The sequence below is a fragment of the Arachis hypogaea genome, chromosome 17, assembly GCF_003086295.3.
Source record: "Arachis hypogaea cultivar Tifrunner chromosome 17, arahy.Tifrunner.gnm2.J5K5, whole genome shotgun sequence".
NCBI lineage: Eukaryota > Viridiplantae > Streptophyta > Magnoliopsida > Fabales > Fabaceae > Arachis > Arachis hypogaea.
In genome coordinates, this window is record NC_092052.1 from 131121357 (window position 1) to 131145557 (window position 24201).

General features: G+C 36.5%; 1 protein-coding gene across 3 annotated transcripts; it reads right to left on the bottom strand.

Annotated features, from left to right (window-relative positions):
- Positions 1-8879: 8879 nt before the first annotated feature.
- LOC112765032 (E3 ubiquitin-protein ligase UPL2) lies at positions 8880-24201 on the bottom strand. 3 transcript variants are annotated; one of them, XM_072223657.1, is made up of 18 exons: positions 23902-24180; positions 23542-23662; positions 22216-22253; positions 21875-21970; positions 21592-21795; positions 14876-21455; positions 13682-14736; positions 13306-13608; positions 13031-13235; positions 12493-12767; positions 12141-12403; positions 10723-11821; positions 10493-10639; positions 10319-10399; positions 10005-10230; positions 9715-9854; positions 9316-9422; positions 8880-9176 (listed from the first exon to the last, which is right to left on the bottom strand). In XM_072223657.1, exons 5-18 carry the CDS (start codon positions 21643-21645, stop codon positions 9074-9076), a joined length of 10638 nt encoding a protein of 3545 aa, XP_072079758.1. In that variant the 5' UTR covers positions 21646-21795; positions 21875-21970; positions 22216-22253; positions 23542-23662; positions 23902-24180; the 3' UTR covers positions 8880-9073. The 3 variants fall into 3 exon arrangements, with proteins under 3 accessions (XP_072079758.1, XP_072079759.1, XP_025666673.1); XM_072223658.1 differs by lacking the exon at positions 22216-22253 and adding an exon at positions 22402-22650 and having other exon boundaries at positions 23902-24092; XM_025810888.3 differs by lacking the exon at positions 22216-22253 and having other exon boundaries at positions 23902-24201.

Genomic DNA, 24201 nt, shown 5'->3' on the forward strand with positions numbered 1-24201 from the left:
TCTGCATAGCCAACTAGTTGTGACTTGGATCCATAGGATAAAACAATCCCATATCAACCGTTCTATGAAAATATCGAAAGATTTGTTTGACTCCACTCCAAGGTCTTCTGGTTGGAGAGGAACTATATCTTGCTAGTAAATTCACAGCAAATGATATATCGGGTCGTGTATTATTAGCAAGATACATTAGCGCTCCAATGACACTAAGATATGGTACTTCAGGACCAAGGATATCTTCATTCTCTTCTTTAGGATGGAATTGATCATTTTCCACATTCAAAGATCTTACGATTATTGGGTACTTAATGGATGTGACTTATCCATATAAAACCTTTTCAAGATCTTCTCTGTGTATGATGTTTGATGAATAAATATCCCATTTTTTATATGCTTGATCTGCTTGTCAAGACAAAATTTAGTCCTTCCAAGATCTTTTATCTCAAACTCTTCTTTTAGAGTTTTTATAATTGTTGGAATTTCTTCAGGAGTTCCAATGATATTTAAATCATCAACGTACACAGCAATTATTATGAATCCAGACGCAGATTTCTTTATGAAAACACATGGACAGATATCATCATTCTTATATCCGTTTTTGGCCAGATACTCAGTAAGACGATTATACCACATTCGTCCAGATTGCTTCAGACCGTATAAAGATATTTGCAAGTTAACTGAGTATAATCCCTGTGAATATTCATTGGATGGTTTAGATGTCTTTAGTCCTTCAGGGACTTTCATATAGATATCTCGATCAAATGAGCCGTATAAGTAGGCTGTTACCACATCCATTAAATGCATATGCAGTTTATGGTATGCAGATAAACTGACCAAATAACGCAATGTTATCGCATCCACTACAGGGGAATACGTTTCTTCATAATCTATACCGGGCCTTTGTAAAAAACCTTGTGCCACAAGTCGGACTTTGTAGCGCACAACTTCATTTATCTCATTTCGTTTTCTCACAAATACCCACCGGTATCCAACAGGTTTTACATCTTCTGGTGTACGGACTACAGGTCCAAAGACTTCACGTTTTGCAAGTGAGTCTAATTCAGCCTTCATGCCTTCTTCCCATTTTGGCCAATCATTTCTTTGTCGACATTCTTCGACTGATCTTGGCTTAAGATCCTTACTTTCATGCATGATATTTAATGCCACATTATATGCAAATATTTCATTGACGATTGTCTTATTTCGGTCCCATTTCTCTCCTGTAAAGACATAATTTATTGAGATCTCGTCATTTTCACAATTTTCATGTACCTGAACGTCTTCTGGCGTTAAAACTATATCAGAATTTTGGACAACTGCAGGTGTCTTTACTATGTCTTTTCCAACAGGAATAGTATTTACCTCTTTTCTCTTTCGAGGAGTTTTGTCTTTGGAACCGACAGGCCTACCACGCTTCTGGTGTGAATTTACTTCAGTGGCTATTTGTCCGACTGAGACATCAATTTGAATTGGGGTATTTTTCGTTGGTATATAAGATTTGGTTATCCTCTTTGTATCGGAAAATTTATCAGGCAATTCATTTGCTATTCTTTGCAAATGTATAATCTTTTGAACTTCTAGTTCACATTGCCCTGATCGATGATCTAAATGCATTAACGATGATGCATTCTAATTTAGTTCATTTTCAGGAAGCTTATTCTCTCTCCTTAATGTTGGAAATTTTGATTCATCAAAATGACAATTCGCAAACCGGGCTTTAAATACATCTCCAATTTGTATCTCAAGATACCTCACTATAGAGGGAGAATCATATCCAACATATATCCCCAATTTTTTTTGGGTCCCATTTTGGTGCGATTAGGTAGTGCGATGGGAACATATATCGCACACCCAAATATTCTTAAATAGGAAACATTTGACTGCTGGCCAAAAGCTAATTGCATAGGAGAGAACTGATGGTAACTCGTTGGCCTCAAACGAATAAGTACTGCAACATGTAAAATAGCATGCCTCCAAACCGAGGTTGTGAGATTTGTTCTCATAAGTAAGGGTCTAGCAATTAATTGGAGACATTTAATAAGTGATTATGCTAACCCATTTTGTGTGTGAACATAAGCTGCTGGATGTTTAACACTTATTCCATTAGCCATACAATAAGCATCAAAAGCTTAGAAAGTAAATTCACCAGCATTATCAAGACGAATTGCTTTGATTGGATTTTCTGGAAATTGTGCTTTTAATCGAATAATTTGAGCCAGTAATCTCGCAAACGCCAGGTTGCGAGAAGACAATAAGCACACATGAGACCATCTCGAAGATGCGTCTATTAGGACCATAAAATATCTAAAAGATCCACACGGTGGATGAATAAGTCCACATATATCTCCTTGAATCCTTTATAGGAATTCAGGGACACAAATCCAATCTTTACTGGTGATGACCTTAAAATTAACTTCCCTTGAGAACATGCAGCACAACAAAATTCACTAGATTTAAGAATCTTCTGGTTCTTTAGTGAATGTCCATGGAAGTTTTCAATAATTCTCCGCATCATGGTTGTTCCCGGATGACCCAATCGGTCGTGCCAAGTTATGAATTTATTTGGGCTAGTAAACTTCTGGTTTGCAGTGGCATATGATTCAATTGCACTAATCTTGGTATAATATAACCCAGATGAAAGTGAGGGCAACTTTTCTAATATAACCCTTTTATTTGAATCATGAGTTGTGATACATAAGTACTCATGACTTCCCTCATTCATAGTCTCAATATGATATCCATTTCGGCGAATATCTTTAAAACTCAACAAGTTTCTTAGAGACTTGATAGACAATAGTGCATTATTTATTATGAATTTTGTTCCTCCGCGAAACAAAATTATAGCTCTTCCGGAGCCTTCAATCACATTGCCTGAGCCAATAATAGTATTAACATATTCTTCTTTTGGCACAAGATGGGTAAAATATATATCACTTTTGAGAATAGTGTGCGAACTTGCACTATCCGCAAGGCATACATCTTCATTATATATCCTTGTCATTTTCTTCAAAGACAAATAATAATAATAAAATGAGTAGTATGCACGGTTAAATTGAATATTTGATCAGAATTATTTTTCTAAGAAACACTGCACATAAAAATAATGTCATATACTAAAATTTTATTTTAAAACTTGACACATTTAATGATTTCAAAATTCATGAACATTAATATTTCATTATTTATATACATCACATCTGAAACTTAAATAAAACTTAACAATAAGTTCTTTACATTATTTATTTACATAGATACTTAACAATCCCACATATTAAGAGTAAATAGCCAAAATCATCCCTGAAAGATATCCCGATCTCCATTTTGGTCCTCGAAAGAAAAAGTTAATCGAAATCGTCCCTGAAAGATACACGATTGGTCATGTTAGTCCTTCCGTCAGTTGGATGATGACGTGGGGGCTAATGCCACGTGTCACAAGATGATTGGTTGACGTGTCAGCTCAGTGACACCTGGCATGTCACGTGTCAGGTCAGTGACACGCGTGTCAGTTGACATGTAAAAAAGTTATTTATAATTAAAATAGTCCTTGAAAGTTCAAACGTAAGTCATTTTCATCCCTGAAATTTTAAAAATTAATCAAATTAGGCCTTATATAATTTTTTTATTTTTTCTTGATAATATTAAATTTAAAATATTTTTTATACTACTAATTTTAATAGAAATGTAATTGACAATCAAAAAATTAGTAATTGTATCTTTTCTTCTTAAAAATGTTTTCAATAAAATTATCTCTCTCCTTTAATTCTTGTCAAAATCTCTCTTATTCTTTTCTATTCTAAAATATTTGTCTTACATTATTACATTTTGCTAGAATATATATATGTATTTGTTAACCTAAACAAAGTTATATGTTCAAAATCAAAATTTATGTATGTTAACCTAAACAAAGTTAATAAAAATTTATACATCTTTTTTTTCATTACGGTATTACTTTCATTTATGTTAACATACATAAATTTTAATTTTGAACATATAACTTTGTTTAGGTTAATAAATACCTACATTTTAATTTTGAGTATATATATATATATATATATTCCAGCAAAATGTAATAATGTAAGAAAAAAATTTTAGAATAGAAAAGAATAAAAGAGATTTTGACAAGAATTAAAGGAGAGAGATAATTTTATTGAAAAAATTTTTAAGAAGAAAAGATACAATTACTAATTTTTTTATTGTCAATTACATTTCTATTAAAATTAATAGTATCAAAAAATATTTTAAATTTAATATTATCAAGAAAAAATAAAAAAATTATATAAAGACTAATTTGATTAATTTTTAAAATTTCAGGGATGAAAATGACTTACGTCTGAACTTTTAAGGACTATTTTGATTATAAATAACTTTTTTACATGTCAACTGCCACGTGACATGCCACATGTCACTGAACTGACACGTCAACTAATCATCTTGTGACACGTGGCATTAGCCCCTTACATCATCATATGCCACGTGGCACTTAACGTGACACGTCATCATTCAACTGACGGAAGGACTAACGTTACCAATCGTGTATCTTTCGGGGACGATTTCGATTAACTTTTTCTTTCGAGGACCAAAATGGAGATCGAGGTATCTTTCATGGACGATTTTGGCTATTTACTCCACATATTAAACTATTCCATCATTGATCAAATGACCAATATTTCCTTCAGGGTCCTCAAAGAAATCAGATACATCATAATGAGTGGTGGAGTCTTCAGCAACATCATTTGAAACGAAATTCGTCTCCTTTCTTTTGTCGTCTTTTTTCAAAGATGATTGATAAAGATCGACTAGGTGCCTTGGTGTACGACAGGTACGCGACCAATGGCCCTTTCCACCACAATGGAAATACTTATCCTCTGTTGATTTTTTATTTTGCCCAATATTTCTTTATTTATCCCACTTCTGGTGAGATCCTCTCTTTTGAATATAATTCCTTTTCCTTCCATAATTTTTCTTGTCATTAAAACATTGCCATTTACCTCTTCTAGGATAATTTGCCGCATTTACTTCAGGAAATGGGGCGGCGCCAGCTAAGCGTGCTTCATGATTTTTCAAGAGCAATTCATTGTTGCGTTCAGCAACAAGAAGTCAAGAAATTAACTTAGAATATTTTTTAAACCCTTTTTTCTCGATACTCTGCTGCAGGAGCACATTCGAGGCATGAAAGGTCAAGAAAGTTTTTTCCAACATATCATTATCAGATATCTTTTCCCCACATAATTTCATTCGTGAAGTGATTCGAAACATTGCAGAATTATATTCATTTATGGATTTAAAATCTTGTAGACGCAAGTGCGTCCATTCATATCGGGCTTGAGGAAGTATCACCGTCTTTTGATGATTATACATTTCTTCAATATCTTTCTAAAGATCTGTAGGATCTTTTAATGTGAGATATTCATTTTTTAATCCTTCTTCAAGATGACGATGAAAAAAAATCATGGCCTTGACTTTATCCTTTTGGGATAAATTTTTTTCAGCCTTAATGGTATCTCCAAGATCCATTGAATCAAGATGGATTTCAACATCTAGTATCCATGATAAATAATTATTTCCAGATATATCAAGAGCATTGAATTCAAGATGAGAGAGCTTCGACATAATGAAAATTTGTTACCTGAGTCTTTCTAAAAATTTGATCAGAGTCTCGTGCTAATAACGTATTGTAAAATAAATAAGGAAGAAGTAATAAAATAAAGTATAAATAGAAAAATACTACTATCAGTATTTACCAAATACTATTATACTACTATAAAGATAATATATTAATATTATATTAGTAGTATACGAAGAGAGAAAGTAAAGAAGTATTTTATTGTATAAGAAAGAGAGAGAGAATATTTGTTGTTAATATTGCTGTATGAATTGTCTCGTACCATACTCCCTATTTATACATGTATAGGGTTCATATTTTCAACTTTCATTAAATGTAAATTCTTTCTTGGTAACATGAATACTGAGTCACCTATTATATTAATGGGCATCCATATCCTTTGTGTTTATCACCACAGGTACTTCCACTTTTGTTTCATTTTCAGATTTTTTTAGGATTTTATTAAGAAAAAATGGAAAAAATAATAAAATATTACTTTTTGTTTTATATTTATTTTTATAAAACTTTAAAAATTAAAAACATTAAAAATAAAAGTAAATATATTTAATACTCAAATTAATCAAATAAAAAATAAAAAATACAATAAATACGCTCCGAAAAATCACTTTTTAATTTTGATATTGAAAAATTGATGTGTTATCTACTATTATTAAAGTTTTGAGTGTTATTCAAGGGTGTGGACGACGGCCGTTAATAAATCGGAAGGTCCGATTTAATATGACACAAACTGAAAGCTTGGTTTTTTAAAATTTTTCAATTTTGACCCACCAATTTGGGTTTTTAAATTTTTTTTTAATTTTTTAACTACAAAATTTACCCTCCAATTTGCTACACACTTGACAAAAAAAAATTGCACACAAAATACATAGAGTTTGATTTCTTAATCAATCAAGTTTGAGCACAAATCAAGAGGCTAAGTTTTCTCTCCCTCACAATACCTACCCTCCAATTTGTATATTATTGTTTAAAAAAAATTTAACTCCATATCAATACAATACACCCCAATAACCCATAAGAACGCATAACATGTAATAGAAATCCATTACAAAAAACAAAAGCGCCCCGAAAAACAATAGACAATTCGAAGTTTCGAACAACAAAATCACATTATAAAATTTAGGTAATGTTTGGTATGAGAAAATATTTCATGTTTTTTTTTTTTAATTTTTATTTTTTGAAAATTATTTTTGTTTTTAAATTTTTAGATTTTAAAAAATATGTTTGTTTTGATCATTATTTTCAATTTTTAAAAAATAAAAACACTGAAAACATATTTGGTTTGATTGTTTTTAATATATTAAAAATCTTTAAAATAATATTAATTATGAATAAATAGTCAGGCAGAATGTCATAGTCATACATAAATTTATTTTTCTTAAAATATCATAGTCATGCATAAATTTATTTCATTCCTCTTAAATTTCAAATAGTTGAAGTATAAATACAATTAACATGTCATAGTGATGCATAAATTCATTCATGTAGTTCCTTCTCTTTTGACAAGTATAAATAGTTCAATACAAAGAACAAATAAATTTTATGAAATAAAATAAATTAATATAAATAAAATGACAATATTTAACTTAATATAATTGAACATAGGACGTATAAGTTTTGTCATACTTCTTTCGAGACATTTACTTTAATAGATGGAATTTTTCATATAACCCTATTCGATCTAGCAAAGTTGAAAACTTACTATATGCAATGCTTAGTTGATTATACTTTTTTTTTAGTCTAGCTACACTGTAATATTTTTCAACAATTGTAGTCAGTTCATTATTTATTTTTTTTTAAACTGCTGTCTTAAATATTGAACATTGCAGTTGCCCATTAAACTTTTTTATTTTCATTGGACTATTCTTTGCTAACTTTAGTTTCAGATTTTTTTCCTCTTATGCTAATAAATCAACTACTATTAAATATGAGACGCAATAAAGAAAAGAGATATCAATAATGTTACATGTGATTGTTAGCAATAGGAGTAGAAGTAAAACAAAACCTAGCCTCTTAAAAAAAAAAATAGCACAATGCTAAAATTGGGAGACACCAAAATCCCCAAAATGTCATTTCAAAAATAGAAATACATAAAAAAAAAGAATGTTTTAAAAAAAATTGACCAAAAGAATAGCGACAGGAGGCAGCACGAATGAGAGCAACGACCAATTAAAAAAGAGCTGAGAGGATAGAGAGAATGGAAGCGGTTCAAAGAAAAAAGGAAAAGTCTAGGGGCCAGCAACTTTTCCAAATTCTAGCCAGTATGTAATCAGCAAGAAAAAGTGAGTCATTTGATGAATTTTCACACCATTAAAATCATCATTGATGACTATTTGATGAGTACAAATACCAAAAGTTGCTGGCCCTTAACACTCCTCAAGAAAAAAATAAAGAGAGATAAGTTTAGAGAAAATACGTTTTTTTTTTGTGATGAGAATCTAAATATTTGTGGCCCCGCATTTTCTAAGTTTTCAAATGAAAATTGCGAAACCAGCTTCCTTGTTTTCACCTTATTTTATAAACATTTCCATAGAAACAATTTTTAAAATTAACATGTTTTCATCTCTATTTTTCATTTTGAGTGGAAATGAAAACTAAAAATGCTCAAACCAAGCACATCGTTAATATTTCTTTAGATCATTTCATTTTAAAAAAAATAAAATAAAATTCAGATTATATTTCTACTTTTAAAAAATAAAAACCTCAAATTATTAAATTATTCTTAGTTTGACAAAAGTAATAATTTGTAATTTTTGTCCCGTAACTTAATTATCCCAAAAGTAATACAGTCAAACATGAATTTAATTTTGACATTACTAAATAATTGCCCGCAGATATTGAGTCTTTTCTTGTTATATTATTTGTAAATAATTAAATATGCATTTCACATGCTCCTTAACATGTCATTCAAATGAAGGAAATAGGAATAGTTGATTGCCTTACGTGCATGGAAATTAGACTCAAATTTGAGAGACAACATTTAAGTACTTCGTTTTATTCTTTTTATTATTACTATTATTAAGATGAATCTCCTACTTCAATTTTGAAGCAAAGGATTGTGTGTAGTGGGAATCCCCTCTTATGTCATTTCCCTCCTTCCGAGAAAAAGTCCAATACGTTCAACACATTAAAAGTTTTAAGACTCTCTTCGATTGGTGCGTGGCGTTCATTACCAGATCAAATGATTTTGGTAAAATAAGATGTCATAAGGGGTCAAAACTTTAATTGAGAAATGCAATAAGATGTCATAAGGGGTCAAAACTTTAATTGAAAAATTGCCATAGGCATTTCCCATTGCAAAATATAGGACTGTACAGCATATTAACATTGATATAAAACTTGAAATATTGTAACCTGTACCACTTTAAAAATAGCTTCTAACCTAAAATGTAAAAGAAGTATTTTGTGCCTATCCCCTCCAAACACCAAAACCCTTTTTCTTACCGAAAAAAGGTTTTAACCAAACCCAAATCCTTCATTTGCTTCATGAATAGCAAGCAGTAACCTCTCCACTAAATGTTGTTTAGATGGATACTCTGGCAAATCTAGTTGATTGAAACTGCATAAAGAAGAACCAGTGTCAATTCGTTCAAGTCCCATTATGTGATCCATCAAATCATGAAAATATACCCATTAACCAACAAAACAAAAACAGATAATTTTTTTTAAAAGAATATATATTTTCTTAAACGAAGTACCAAGTATGTGCAGAAGGCAAGTGATCTGGACTGCCATATGCCTTGTGTATCTGAAACTTCTGGGAGCCAGAAATTCCTTGAAGGGCGCTAAAACCCTCCAAGGGCACCTGAAATGTTGGTAGCAAAATTCAGAACCCGCCTTATTATATTATTCATCATCTAACAGTTCCCACTTTACAAAATAAAATTACAAGATCTATGATTCAATTTTCACAGGAATGATAATATTATCTTCTATGAGAAAACAGGGACTCTTGCATATTGTCAGAAACAAAACTGTCAACAGGTCATATCTCGATCCCGTTTGTTATGAGTATCAAAGAAACACACCCTAACTATAATGTGCTATTCCTGATGAATGGAAAATGTTTAAAGGGCTGAAACCTGAAATAAATATACCTTGGATGTGCCAGTTACAAACTGCAAAAGTCTAGCCTTGTCTTCTTTGCTGAAACCTTGAACAACTTCCCAAAACCATTGGATAACTGGTGATCCAGCACTATATCCAGAATATTCTGTATTTGCTCTCAAGTCATCCACTGAAATAAAATGTCAAACTGATTGTAAATCTTCCCATTCCAGAATTTAAAGACTTGTCAAGGTAGACAGTGTTGTGATCTTGGTTGCAAAATAATAAATAAATAAATAAAAAAGAAGATAATGACAGCAAGAAAGGTGGTAAGACTCACAATCAATATCAGGAAGTCCACTGATCAATAATTCTAGCTCTTTATCACGGAATATTGATATCAACTCCCTGGGAATCAATTCATTAAACCCTTCCAAGAAAGCATTTATCTGAGGCCGAATAGCAGTGGTCAACCGATGCTCAGCAACCAAATCAACATATTGATGCTTATTTTCCTCTGTAACTTTTATATTCCGTCCACCGGGTATCAACTCATAATCAGTCACCTAGACAAGTTCATCAAAATTAGACAATTAATAATCCACGATTCGATACATTACTAGTGTCTCAAAGAATTTTCAGAAAGCTCAGTACTTCAGTTCTTTCATATAATATCAACTTTTCTTCATCTGCGTCGATGCTAAAGGTAAGATCTAGAACGTCACTGATATCATTCTGCAACCATAGAAAAAGATAGAGACAACTTAACAACATGCAGTAAGAATTGAGTGATGGGGTGAACAGAATAACCAAAAAATAAGCACTTGCCTCTAGCATCCATTTCAAGTTTTTGAAATAGTCTGGATCAATGGCTTCAATGTCATGATATGTAACTTTGACACCTAGGATGTGTTTGTAAAATGACCGAGTAAAATGCACATCCAATAACTGACCATCAAATAATGCTTTTCCAACCTGGATAACACAGAATAGGCATAAGAAAGAAGCATATCTATGAGAAGCAGGTAACATTCAAGAACATTTGCAAAAGAACTTACCACTCTGCCCACAAATTTGAAATAAGATAGATGTTCTGTTTGGTAAACAGAGTTCGGGTTTGGCTGAAACGTTAATTCATTTCCCACTGTAGTGAAAAGCAGGGCTCCTTTGTCAAAAATAACTCTGGACAACAACTGATACCATTCCCTTGTAAGCCCGCCCGCATCAATACCTTCCTCCCCTTGAAAGTGAACAGTCAACCTTCCCTTCAAATCATGAGTTGATCTCATGCGAAGCTGGTTATAAGAATCTTCTAGAACATATGCCCTTCTTACTGAGATTCTTAAAGGGCTATGGTGAGGCTCATGCTGATGCTTAATTTTTGATCGGAAGTGAGAACGCTTGTTATCAAAATCAATAAATCTTGGAACCTTCAACATGAGGGAGAATGATTTCTCGAGTAAGCCAGGATTCTGCCTAATAAAAGCATTTAGTAGCTTTCTGTGCTTCTCTGAAAATTTGACAAAAGAAGCATGTTTTTCATCTATTTTCACAGCAGGTCCAGATGTTTTCTGCTGACTAGCAGAAGAACTTGCATCTTCAACATCAGAAATAACAGGAACACCTGAGTCATTGATAGCACCTGACTGTGCAGGATGCAGCTTCTCACAAACCACAAAGAATGATTCTATGTATGGTAAGATATTTTGAGAACCAGCTGGAAGTGAAGGCATGGCACCAGGCAATTTATTCACAGAGGTCCTAGAAGGAGTGAAAACCTGGGATGCAGACTCGGAATAAGATTCTATCTTGCTTATGCAACAGCTCAGCTCTTGCCATAAGGGCTCTAATGCCTTGTTGATCTCCCAAACTTCAGAAAGAGCAGGAGTTATTCCATCATTCTCTTTCTCGGACAATGAGGTGACAAGAGAACTCAAGGCTTGTAAGACTCTCAAAATTGTGGCTCCATCAGTTGATGTTGTACTAAGAAGAGCCTTCATTGTTTCACTGAAGACTCGTAACTCATCCCTTGCAGATGAAGTTAAGTTCTGAACTGCTTCTGCCAGCTCCGTGACAAAAAGCTGACATTGAGTCGGAGCAATGGCCACCAATTTCTTCATTACATCCCCAACAAGACGATATGCATTATCCGACAAACTGGAAGAATTTCAAGAAACAGAAGATTGACTCAATCATTTATAAATTACAGAACATATTTTTACCGCAATGATAGCTGGACCATTTGGTCTATAGATTATTGTGTAATAACAAAAAGTACCAATACCAAGATCCAAGCGAAGAACAAGGAACATTGACAACACACACACACACACAGAGAGTCACACACACACCCCATTTGGTCGACAGATTATTGTGTAATAACAAAAAGTACCCATACCAAGATCCAAGTGAAAATAAGGAACATTGACCAAAAAAATGTAGACAGAATCTAGAAAGCACAAGACCATAACAATACCCATCTAGTGCGAGCAGTGAGCACAGAAGCCGAAGCTCAGCTCGTGGCAGGGTACTCAAGACTTGATGAGACTGGCCTTCCTTAGTACCAGAAGATGTGGATTTGGAGGAACCATTGACATCAGAAGATGCATCAAGAACAGTATTTGCATCCGTTGCAGAGATTTGTGAATCCAGGACCGGTTTAGTAGAAATCTGGGATTTGTCAGATGAACTAGACTTGCTTCCAGCACTATTGATGATAACATCCAGCAAAGTTAGCAGCTGAAAACAGATACACAGCAAATAAATCAGAATTCTTTGCGAGCACACAATTAAATGGGCAGAAGATACCAGTAAGACCAAACCATCACCTGCTCAAGATGGGCTATGCTTCTCAAGTAAAGGGGTTGTTTCAAGAGACTCAAAAGCATTGCAATGGATATGTATCCATCATTAGCGTCATCTACATCTATTTCATCATCAACTATAACGGCTTTGCCATGTGAAACATGAGCAGCATTATTTGATCCTCTTAAGGCAGGATGATGCAGCCTATACTGAAGCAAAATTTTTGCCACATATGGATGATTGCAAGCAAGATAAGTGAGAGTTTCAAGTATTCGCCGAGAGAGCAATGGTGGAACTCCTATAATCAAACAGATACACAAGGTAACACTCTGCCACTATATGCCTGAATAACAATTTATCTAAGGGAATAAAGCATCTTCCGAATAATTGATAAAACACAAATGGTGACTCAAAGTGAAAAGAAACTAGCACAATAAGACGAATTTCCTACCAGATATGACAAAAACCAACTGAACAAGGACAAAACATTCATAGAATCAAAAGCATGAAATTATTAATAAAGACAACATAATAATAGACAGCGATATCATGTTTTCTTACCATCAAAAGATTGAGGGCGCGAGTACATTACATTGCTCTGACAACCATATAGTCTGTACGGCGGTTCAACTGCACTAACATTACTGGTGGGCTTCCTCACATCCAGCATTAGCAAGTCCATCAGAATTTTTACCAGAGAAGTTCTGGTTTCACTATGAGCACAAAGATGCAAAAGAAGCTTCTGCAATTGACCCTTATATAGTGGCTGCCCAAAAAAAAAAGTTATACAAGGTTGTGCTCATTATGAAGGACTTGCTACAATCACTAAATGATACCTGAACTATGCGAAATAACCGAATCAAAGCATGCAAAGCTTCAGTGTCTACTAAAGGTGCTCCATCAGCTTCAACGACCTTAGCTCCACCAGTCCTGCGCAAAGTATTGCTTCCCCCTGCTCCATCCATGCCAGAACCAACACCCTCACCCCGTCTTGAGGTCTCACCTCGTCGATTTCTTGGATACATACCAAAGAGGGGCCTGCTGTATCGATGTGCAAACCTCTCCCGCAGCATATTTGCTTCAGCAACAAGAGCAGGTGTAAGGTTTGCAAGGATAGCATCAGATGATGTTAAAAGAACCTGCAGAAAACCAAAAGGAAAGTCAGAGCCAACATCCTTATAACAAAACTGGAATCAACAAATAAATACTTGCCTCTTCCCGTAATTCAGAAGGAAATGTCGCAATTATTGAGACTGTATCCATTTCGACAGGTTGACCTTCCAACTCTTGAGATTGATGTAACCTCTGTGCTTGCTGTTGAGCCAGAACTTCAGCTCGAATGTCTGGGGGAAGAGCTGCAAGGAACTCTGGATCAATATCCCCAGTGCTTTGAGATTCAACATTTGATGGTTGAGCCACTTGACCCTGCTGAGCTGAGAGAACTTCAGCCCGGAGCTCCTCAGGAAGAGCTTCCAAAAATGCAGGATCAATTGCTCCGGAACCAGCATCACTATTCACTGGCTGCTCTGCTGCAGGACCATTTTGATCTGCATCTCGGCTTGAATTTTCAGAAACCTCAGTAACACTATGGAGTGATGAATCTCTCCCACTAACTGTAGAAGAATGACCAAATGGCATGTTTACTCTTCTTGTGCGCACAGCATGCAATTCACCTGCTAGCCTATCTGCAGAAACTTGCCTTTCTCCACCATCATCATGACCATCAGCACTTCCAATTTCAACATCAAGGCTCCGAAGACTTTCACCAAAAGTTGCCCCACTACCACTACTCTCTTGGCTCACAGCTTCAACATCCCGCACAGATGTATCATTATTCTCAAACTGCATCTCAACTGCCTGTGAATGAGTGCTTGATACATTAGCTTGCAGAGACCCATTTCCTGCAGATCTGATATCAACATTGTTGTTATTGTTATCAACTGATTGAGGAGTCACCATTCCACTTTCCTGATTTGCATTATTTTCAACTGGGGATTCTAGCCTTGAACCTCGTGAATCTTGCATGTGACTGACATCAGCCCTGCTGTGAGTACCAGTTTCTGCAATGCTTTTATCAGATGACTTTTCAGAGGCGGGTTGCCTCAATTGAGAGACAAGCAATTCCTCAAGGCCCTGTGGTACAACACCAGCATTGATCACACCTTGCAGGTTATTATCGCTCCACAAGTTTGAACGATGACCGGGTCGTCCAGTCCTCAGTGATCGAAAGATACTATCTAAAGCTGTTGAGCTTTCCAATCTATTATCTACAATTTTATTATTATTTTGGAGGGAGGAGAGGGATATGCAAAGAAAATTATCATTATTGAAGAGATGGAAAAACAAAAGAAAAACCATTATTAGAATATAGCATCAGAAAGTTTAGAAACTCGTTAAGGAACTAACCTGATTGCCCAGTAGGCAGGTGGAATGATGAAGAAGGACCAACCAAAAGTGGGTGGCGTGAAGGAGTAGCAGCATCACCAGTTCTGCCCAAAAGGCTGTAGATAGAGGTTGTCCTCCCTGGACGTCTAGATCCAAAAACCTCTACTGGCATCACCTGAAGAGCTTCATTTGGAAAACTATTCTCTCTTCCAAATACCTCAATATGGTCGAAAACATTAATTCCATTAATGCGCTCCTCAAGTCGCAATATTACTCCATCCTCATCATCTTCGTCATCCTCGTCTTCTTCTTCTTCCATCACCTCATCAAAATCATCATCATCCATCTCGTGATCATCTTGATCTGTGTCAGGATGAGGCATGTGATGGTCTTCTTCCAAATTATTATGTTCCTCATCATCCTCGTCATCATCATCTACATCTTCACCCTCTTCTCCAGACATATCATCTTCCTCCTCCTCTTCCTCCTCCTCCTCTTCCTCCTCCTCTTGTTCCAGATTTTCTTGGCCACGGGGTTGAATTTCAAACTGTAAACCGGCATTTCCAACTCCATTCTCATGACCTCTGGCATCCTCAACAGTTTCACGCATGTACTCATCCTCATTAGTAGGAGCAAAGCCCCCATCAAGATCTTGATCATGTTCCATATCATCGGTAACAGAGTCAGATCCACCATAAGACTGATTAGCATTGTAAGACTCGACTTGAAGTGTATCATGATTGTCCTGAGATGCAGTTTCCATGGACTGAGATGCATCAGCACTATTATCTGTTCTTACGGTTTGAGTAAGATCAGCAGGCTTTGTTGAACTATCACCTTTTCCTGCATTAGAATCAACTGACTGGACATGCTCCTTGGTTACCAACTCAAGAGCTTTGACAATACCAGTGGCAACTTTAGATGACTCAGCATGGTCCAAGTTCAACACTTGGAGAGTACGAGTAAATGATTTAACCAGACCAGCCTCCATAAATGTGGCAGAAGCCTCTGATGAGATGCTTGAGCCAGCAGGTGTACGAGAAGCTAAAACATCATTAAGTAGATCTACATACACCTGAATTTCATTGCCAGGTGGCTTAACACTGCTACATGAATCAACAAATTCATTGATAATATGATTAATCTCTGTAAAAATCCGCTTCCTTGCCTCTGAAGATCGAACACAAGCAGCCACCATAAACTGGTTAGCCCTAGTTGCTAACTTCTGCCTCCAATCACCATCAACTTTTTTATCCTTCTTGGAATTCCGAGAGCATAGAAGAAAATTATGGAGAATATGGTAGAATATTCCTCCCATGCAGAAACCAACATGACTCTTTTGATGAATACCCCTAGTGCTGCTCAGTTCAGCATCTCGGCGAAGAAGAACATGGATAGAAGGTGAATACATCATCAAAATCTCTGTCAGAAGCTTCAAAATAAATACTATCTTTGCAAGTGATGCAGAAGCTTCCAGGCTGTTCGTTTCATTCCCTGCAGACATAGTGGCAACTGCTTTTCCTTTCCCCTTTGAGGTACATACATCAGTGTCCATGTCACTTGATGTTGAGGTGCCACCAGTGAGGTCATCCTTCAAAGCAGGGACAACAAAAGTACATATGGATTCAAGAAGAAGTTCTATCACATTAATGAAACTTTGAATAGGTTTTCTATGACTTTTGATACTTCTTGAGTTTGAATCGATACTTCTTCCATGAGCATTTGTAGAAGCTGATGGATTTGTAATTCCGGAACCAACATTCCCATCATTATTCTGAGCTTTCTCCAATGATTTGTCCTTTTCCTTTTCTTTCTCCTTAGCTTTGTCTTTATCCCGATCTTTCAGCAAGACAATGTAGGGCCTTTCACCTACCATCTCAACTTGGCAAACTGATTGAGCAGCTTGCAGAAATATGATGGGATCACGAGAAATAACAGAAGCTAAATTTATCAGGAAATTGCGAGGATTAACTCTTCCGTTGGGATGCCGGTTAGATGCAAGTGCAAAACTATGCTTTATCTCAGATTCCATTGCTTGCTGCAGGGTCTGGGGATCTTCAATAATATGACGAACAATATTAGCAGCAACATTGTCAAATCCAGGGAATAGGCTACTGGTTGGCAAAGAAAGAAGCAGCCGTAAACCACCAGCATTGAAAAAGGTAAGAGCAACAGAATGATTCCTTGTAAGATTGGAGCATAGTAACAGAACAGCATGCATTGTATCTGAGGGAAGATGGTACTTCATACAGCTACAGGCAATCTCAACAAGTCTCTTCTGCTCATGTATATCTGCATACTTTGATGAAAGTCCCAATGCAGATTGCAATTTGTGTTGTTTATCTTCATCAATGGTAATTGATGTCTGCTGGATACTCACCACTTCCTTCTTCAAGAGCTCTGCAATTTCAGAATTCAATTTTGGATCCACTTGCAACAGCCGGTCTAATGCAAGAAAAGCAGCTGTGACCCACTTTGGAACTAGATGTTTATCCCCACTATCAAGACTATAATCCCACTGGCAGAGAAGATCTGAGGCAATCTTGATTAAACCATTCTTCGCAGCAGCTTCCCGTGCTACAGAATCCTCATTAAGAATCAGAGCGAGAACATGAAACAGAGAAGCAAGCGAAGTATTATTTCCATTACTAGAAACCAACCCACAGTCCTTGATCCGGTCAACAATAAATATGATAACATTAGATCTGTAGTGACCATCATCCCGAGAGCATATCATCACCAGTAAGTCACGAACAGGAAATGCAAGGTGTTCTTTCTGTAGAAGTTTTGTGCAAGTTGATAATAACTCATCAACATGAGGAAGTTGGACCATGTCTTCCTCAAGCTGTTGAAGATCATCATTTACAACAGCATCCTTCATGTCTGATTCAGCCTTCCCAAGGGACATGGCAAGTGCACGAGCAAGTTCGTCATCCTCTTGTGTCTCTTCTGGATGGGTAAACAACCACTCCATTGCCAACTCCACACTATTTGACCCAACGTGCCTCAAAGCTTCCTCTGCTCTAGACCTGGAAAAACCCATCTCTACAATGGTTGAAATAGCTGTTTCATTAGGAGGAGGCCCAGTAATTCGAGCACTGCTGCTTCCATTTATATTTTTCACCTCAACCCCAGAATAAACATGTCTAACAATGGAGATAACTGTAGAAATAAATTCATTAGTACAATCAACAAAGTGGGGATGAGTCCAAACTGGAAGCACAGCCTTTAACACCATGGATTGGAGGACCTTCACAAATGTGTCTGCATCCCGCGGGAAAGGAGTATTGTCACTTGTAAGGGGCTGAGCAAGCAAGTGCTTTGTGGATGAAGATAATATAAAAGAGGAAGTCACTAGATGGTCCATAAATTTACCATAACTAGCTAAAGAACCATAAATCCATGACTTATCTGTTTCTTCCTTGAAATCATGGTTTGCATGCACATCATCAGTTTCCATAGGCGATGCAGCGGTACAATTTACCGTGAGGAGCAACTGACTAGTAGCTTCAAATGTGGTCAACACAGATTGAATTACTCCATGCCCATACAAGCAATTCAGCATAATTGGATTGCAAGTATCTGGCCTCTCCATCAGTATACTGTCCAAAAAATCAATCACTTTACCAAAATAACGACATTTTGTTGATATAGATGCTTCAGTCCCTGAATATGTTACACGTGCACCAAAATTCATGTGATCTAGAGCAACACAGGCAAAAGTAGAAGCAACTGATTTTGAAGCAGGATTCACATTGACAATATCATCACGTCGGCGAGAAGGTAACAGCATTCCTTTTCCCAACTCTTGGAACAAATGGGTAATGTGAAATGAAAGTGAGCTGACCATGTCACAACAAGAGGCATAATAAGTCCTTTGCTTGTCATATTCCTTCCTATTACTGGCCCCAGAAGTATCCACAGACCCAGAACTATGCAATTGATCAATGGAACCTAACTGCATGGTTGAAGGACCAACAGAACCAAGTCGGTTCTGAGAACCAGTTGCACGACCCAAATCGCGATACAGGTTTATAAGGTCAAAGAACTGTGATTCAATACTCCACCCCGAAGTCCTCCTTCTCAGCAATGGATCAAGAAACTGCCTGAAAGAACTGAACCTTTGATCTTCCGTTTCATTTGGATCTACTTCTGCCTGTTGTGAGTCATCAGAAGGACAAGCAACATCGCTCTCAATATCAAGCTTTGTATTTTCAAGCAAAGCAATTTGCCACACAACTTCACGATGGACACGTCCAATGTCTTCAAGCACATCCTTACTGTCATTTCCAAATTCTGTAAGCAAGGCAGTCATCCAGCGGTTGTCTTTTGACGCTGCGAGAAAGAGAAGGAACTCAACTAGGAAAAGTGATGAAAAGATACTGCTATCATCTGTCATCCTCGGATCCAGCAACAAAGATCCTGATTCCCCTGAAGCTGCACCAAACCCAGCCAGTGCTTTCTTCAAGTGTTCCCTAAGAGATGAACAGAATGCCCGTGCCAGAGGTGCAGAGTGATGTTGAGCAAACCCCTTAAATACCATGGTGCTATGCAATGCAATAGACATGCCATCTGACGATTGTGCAATAGTTGGTCGTAATAATAACGTCAATAAGGCTTCAATTCCTGATTTTTCCACAAATAGTCGACATGTTTCAGAATTTTCCATAGTCCGATGAACCAATACCATCAAGTGAAAGATGCACAGCTGAACAAACTGCTCATCAGTTACCACTTCAGCAGCAGAATCTACAGTGTCAACAAGGCCGCAACTGCTTTCATTTTCTTTGTCTAAAGAATCTGTTTCCATTGCACTGCCCTCATTATCCTTTCCCAAGGATCCTGTTTCATTACCATTTCCGAAGGATGTGATCTTATGGATAATTTCAATGATAACATCAACACCAGTACTTCTCATTGAAGATACATGACGCAGAAGTTCCTCCACAGAATTTGCCAGAGGAACAATAGCATCATTCATGGCTAATACATATTTCTTGCTTGTGAAGACTTCAACAAGGAAACGCAGAGATGAAGTTTCTCTAACCACCTCTAAGCCTTTGGCATTGAGACAAATGGCTCCAAGACCATTTGGAATGCATGTCAAAGCTTTCGATGAAGGAAGTACTCCAGATGCAACTGAAGATAAAAAAGCATCAGGAAGACCCATTTCATGCAGAGCTGAAAAACATGTTGGATCCTTGTGGATTATTTCACTCATTACAGTAACAGCTGAATAATAAATGTCACCGCCAAACTTATTCACATTTGCAAAAATCAAGGCTAACGTAGCAGGTAATGAACTGTCATGTGAATGTGGAGATCTAGTATTGTTTGCAGGGGAATATGTTGCAGAACCAAGTGCCTTAAGGGAGACTTTTATGAGCCTCTTCTGCAAATACAACTGGTCGGTACTATTTTTTGAGCTTTCACCAGTGGGCATCACGTTATTTTCTCCAATCAAACCAATGACCCTGTGAACCTCTATCTGTAATCTTTGAGCCAAAAGCTCAATACCCCCCAACTCCTTAAACAAAGATACAGCTGAGCTACTGTAATCCATAAGCTTCTGAAGGGTTTTCACTGCAAAACAGACAAGATGTATATGTGAAGGATCAGAATCCTCAAGCAGTGGCAGGAATGTGGGTACCATGCCAGAGCCTCTAATATTGCTGCCAGAAGAAGAAGTTGACACAACATGGAGCAGGTAGAACTGAAGAAGTGCCTCAACAAAGGCAAGGGAGGATGGATCACTAGAACTCTTCAATGATAAAATGGCCCTCTGAAGCACATTCAGGAGTATCAAACGATTCCCTCCAGCAAAATTCATACTAGATCCACTGAGTATCCGTGCACGATCATGAGAAGACGTATATGCTGCTAACTGAGCTCCTAGTGCAAGCATTACGAGTGTTCTAATAGATCCAGAAATGGTCTCCTCAGATCGCACAACTCTAATCAATTCATTTGTATACTCTGGTTCATTAGCAAAAAAGGACACAAGCTCATCATGAGCATCACTGGACTGGACAAGCACAATAAAAGCAAGAAGACAAATCCTGCTATACAGCCTGCTTATTCTTGGAGACTGAAAGGCGCGAGCATATCTTATTCTAGTGAGCAATGAAAATCGTAGTTCAGGAGGAACGTTATGCTGCTCAATACACTGCTTCAACAACAACAAGTCATCTTCCTTGCGCAAATGCAGATCTGGGATATTTATAACTCTCAAACTTGGGGAAATGGCATCTACACTGTGTTCTTTGCTTTGGGCATTTGGTCCATGCAATTCAAAGTAAAGGGTAGAACCTATGCGGTAGTTGGATTGGTCACAACCATTCTGCACATCAGAAGGGAACAAACACAGTGCTTCATCTTGGGCTTTCTCATTTGCCATAATACAGGAGAATAATCCCAACCCCTCCTCTTTGCTTCCCCACCCTTGCGCCAGGGACAGGAGATAACTATTCACTGAACCACAACCAACCATTTTTGCACTTCCATGAAGCTTTGAGAGATTTATTTTTACAAGTGCAGAAAGAGTTTCTAATGAAGCAATAAGAATTTCAGGATCCGTTGATGCTAGTAGCAACTTGAAGTGCTGGAAAGAAATGGTGAGATATCAGAAAATATAAGTTTTAGATGATAACAAATGAATCATTACTAAAGTAGTACAAGAGTGGAATGAGAGGGAAGAAAATGAATTAAAACTGAATTTAATTCCCAAAAAAGCTTACCTCTAAGCCATCAAATGAACTTTTGTTTGGACAGTTCTCCAAAATTATTTGCATCACTCGTAATATTTGCAAAATTGCATGTTTGGGTAATGGTGTGTCATCTTCTAGATTACCCGACAATGTTAGGTCATTTCGACATGATAAATATGTCTTGAAGTATGTATCAAAATGAAGTAACAATGGCCTCCAGTGATGAAAATTACCCTGAAGTTCAAGAAATATATTAGTATGCTATGGGGAAAAGAACATCTCCCACGCAATAAAATCATCATGTTATTATTACCTTATTGTATTCCCACCAGAAGCCAGAGAGTGGTATAGCAATATCTTGTAATGGACATTGAATGACCCTCTCAATGAATGCTTTGATCTTGGGAGGCTGAAACCAATTACGAAATTCAGATTAAGTTACGCCGATGGCAATATAAAGGGAATGGAAGAAGATAAGCTAAGTATCATTGCTTAAAACATAAAAAATGTCAGCACCACACATTATATTTATCCAAAGGTGTGGGTCTATTGAGCATGCAAATTTGATGAACAACCATCCCCCCCACCCCCTTCCCAAAAAAGAGGACACAAAAAAGTTGTGTATGGAAGTCATAATCTGCTACAATTTCTCACCCTTTGGGTGTAGGTCAGCAGCAGACTTGATTGTAATTCTGTATGTGTAAAATCACACTAGTGAATAAGCAAAGTCATCAAAATCTATCAAATGGCTATAAAAAGTCTATGAAATTGAAATTCCTATAAACAAGCTTAAACCAATAAAATTACAATTAATTCTATGAAAATTACCACACTACGTACATAAGTATGATCTGACTGCAACTTTCATTGCACATCAACAGTGGTAAAGTCAAGGGGGGCATGTTTGTGACATCCCCCACTTCCCTGCGGAGGCGTTTTGAATATATCCAATATATAATAGATATTACATGCAGTCGACTACAAGGATGTATATATATGTAGCTGTTAAATCCCCCCCCCCCCCAAAAAAACCGCCCTGCCCCGCGCGTCCGAAAACTAGTATGTTTGCTCTGCTGCCTCTGGCTAATGCTGAAAAGCATAAGAAGGACAGCTAAGACCCATAAAAAATATTTAACAAATAGCCATTCTAGGTATGACAGTTTGGGCCCCACAAATTCTTTCGCTGAATGGGAGAACTCCACATTTACAAGATAAATCTTAATAGAGTAATACAAACTACAACCATTAAGTAACACAACAGACATTAAATTTCTACTTCAAGAAAATCCGGTAAACTTCAATTAAGAAAAAATCTCCTTTAGAAAATATAACTTCCGTAGAAGCTAAACCCTTACCTCCTGAAAAATATGCACCACAAAAAAAGAAACACACTTCCCGTGTTCCCCGCATCTTTTACCTGTTTCCTAAAATACCATTAGAACTAACTTTTCATAGAAGATTCCTTTTTAAAACCAAAAGCACATTCCCACTTTTGTGCCAAGTGCCCACTTAGTGTTTTCTTTTCATTTTTTTTTTGTCTAAGTGCTCACTTAGTTTCCCGTGCTGTTTCATTTCACTAACTATGCTCATGCTAATAATGCTATCCAAAGATTCCAAATTTTTGTCTAACTGCCTACCAAATACTTATTCTATTTTTCGCTATCACAACCACCAGCTCAAAGAATCATTAAACAAACCATTGCAATAAACTAAACAAATAACAATTAAAATAAAATAAAAATAAAAATTTATATTAAGCATGTAGCAAGTGCCATTTGTATCAGTAAAACCCAATGCAATAGCTACACAAATACAACTCACCTAAGGACCGAATGCATAGCCTCTGAAAGTGCATTTTAAAAAAGGTGGCTACTTGATGTGTTTACAGTTTACAGTAGTTAAAAGCATGATCATGCTAAACCCTAATTCTAAAAATGAAACAAAATCTACAAGTTTTACGAGATAAAATGAAACACTAACGGGTTCAGAGTCAAGCTTGATGGAAGGGCCAATGGCGCTTTCCGTCGAAAGTAGTTGCCGCAGCCTCGCCGGCCAGCTCGATCGTAGGGTTGTCATCTCACCTCCACTTCTCTACTCTGAACTGTTTTCGCCATTAACAAATTCATATAAAACAAACAAATAAATAAATAACCTTCATGTCAATGACAAACACACACACATAAACGGCAAGGAATCCATGCGTTTTACTAAAAGAACTATAGAGATACCAAAAGCACGTCGATTGAAAGAGGTTGCAGCAGAATCAGAAAAAAATAGATCAAATTAACAGCAAAAAGATAGATAAATAAATAGGAATTGGTGATTGGAAAAGTGTGGTACCTGAGAGATGAGAGAGAAAGGAGTGAATGCATACACATCAGGAGTGAGTGAGTGAGTGAGAAGAGAGGACAGAAGAGAACGCAAGCGAGAGAGTGAGAGAAATGTAGGAGAAAACCCAAAAGAGGGAAACCAAAGAGAAAGGTTGGGGAATTGGGGTTGGGAATCGCTATGCCTGTGAATTAGACTATGATACAGTAATAATTAATAATTAAGCTTTTAATCTATTGTGTTTTTTCAAAAAATAATAAATAAATAAATAGCATAGAGAGTTCTTGGCTTGGCCCTCTTATGAAGCAACAC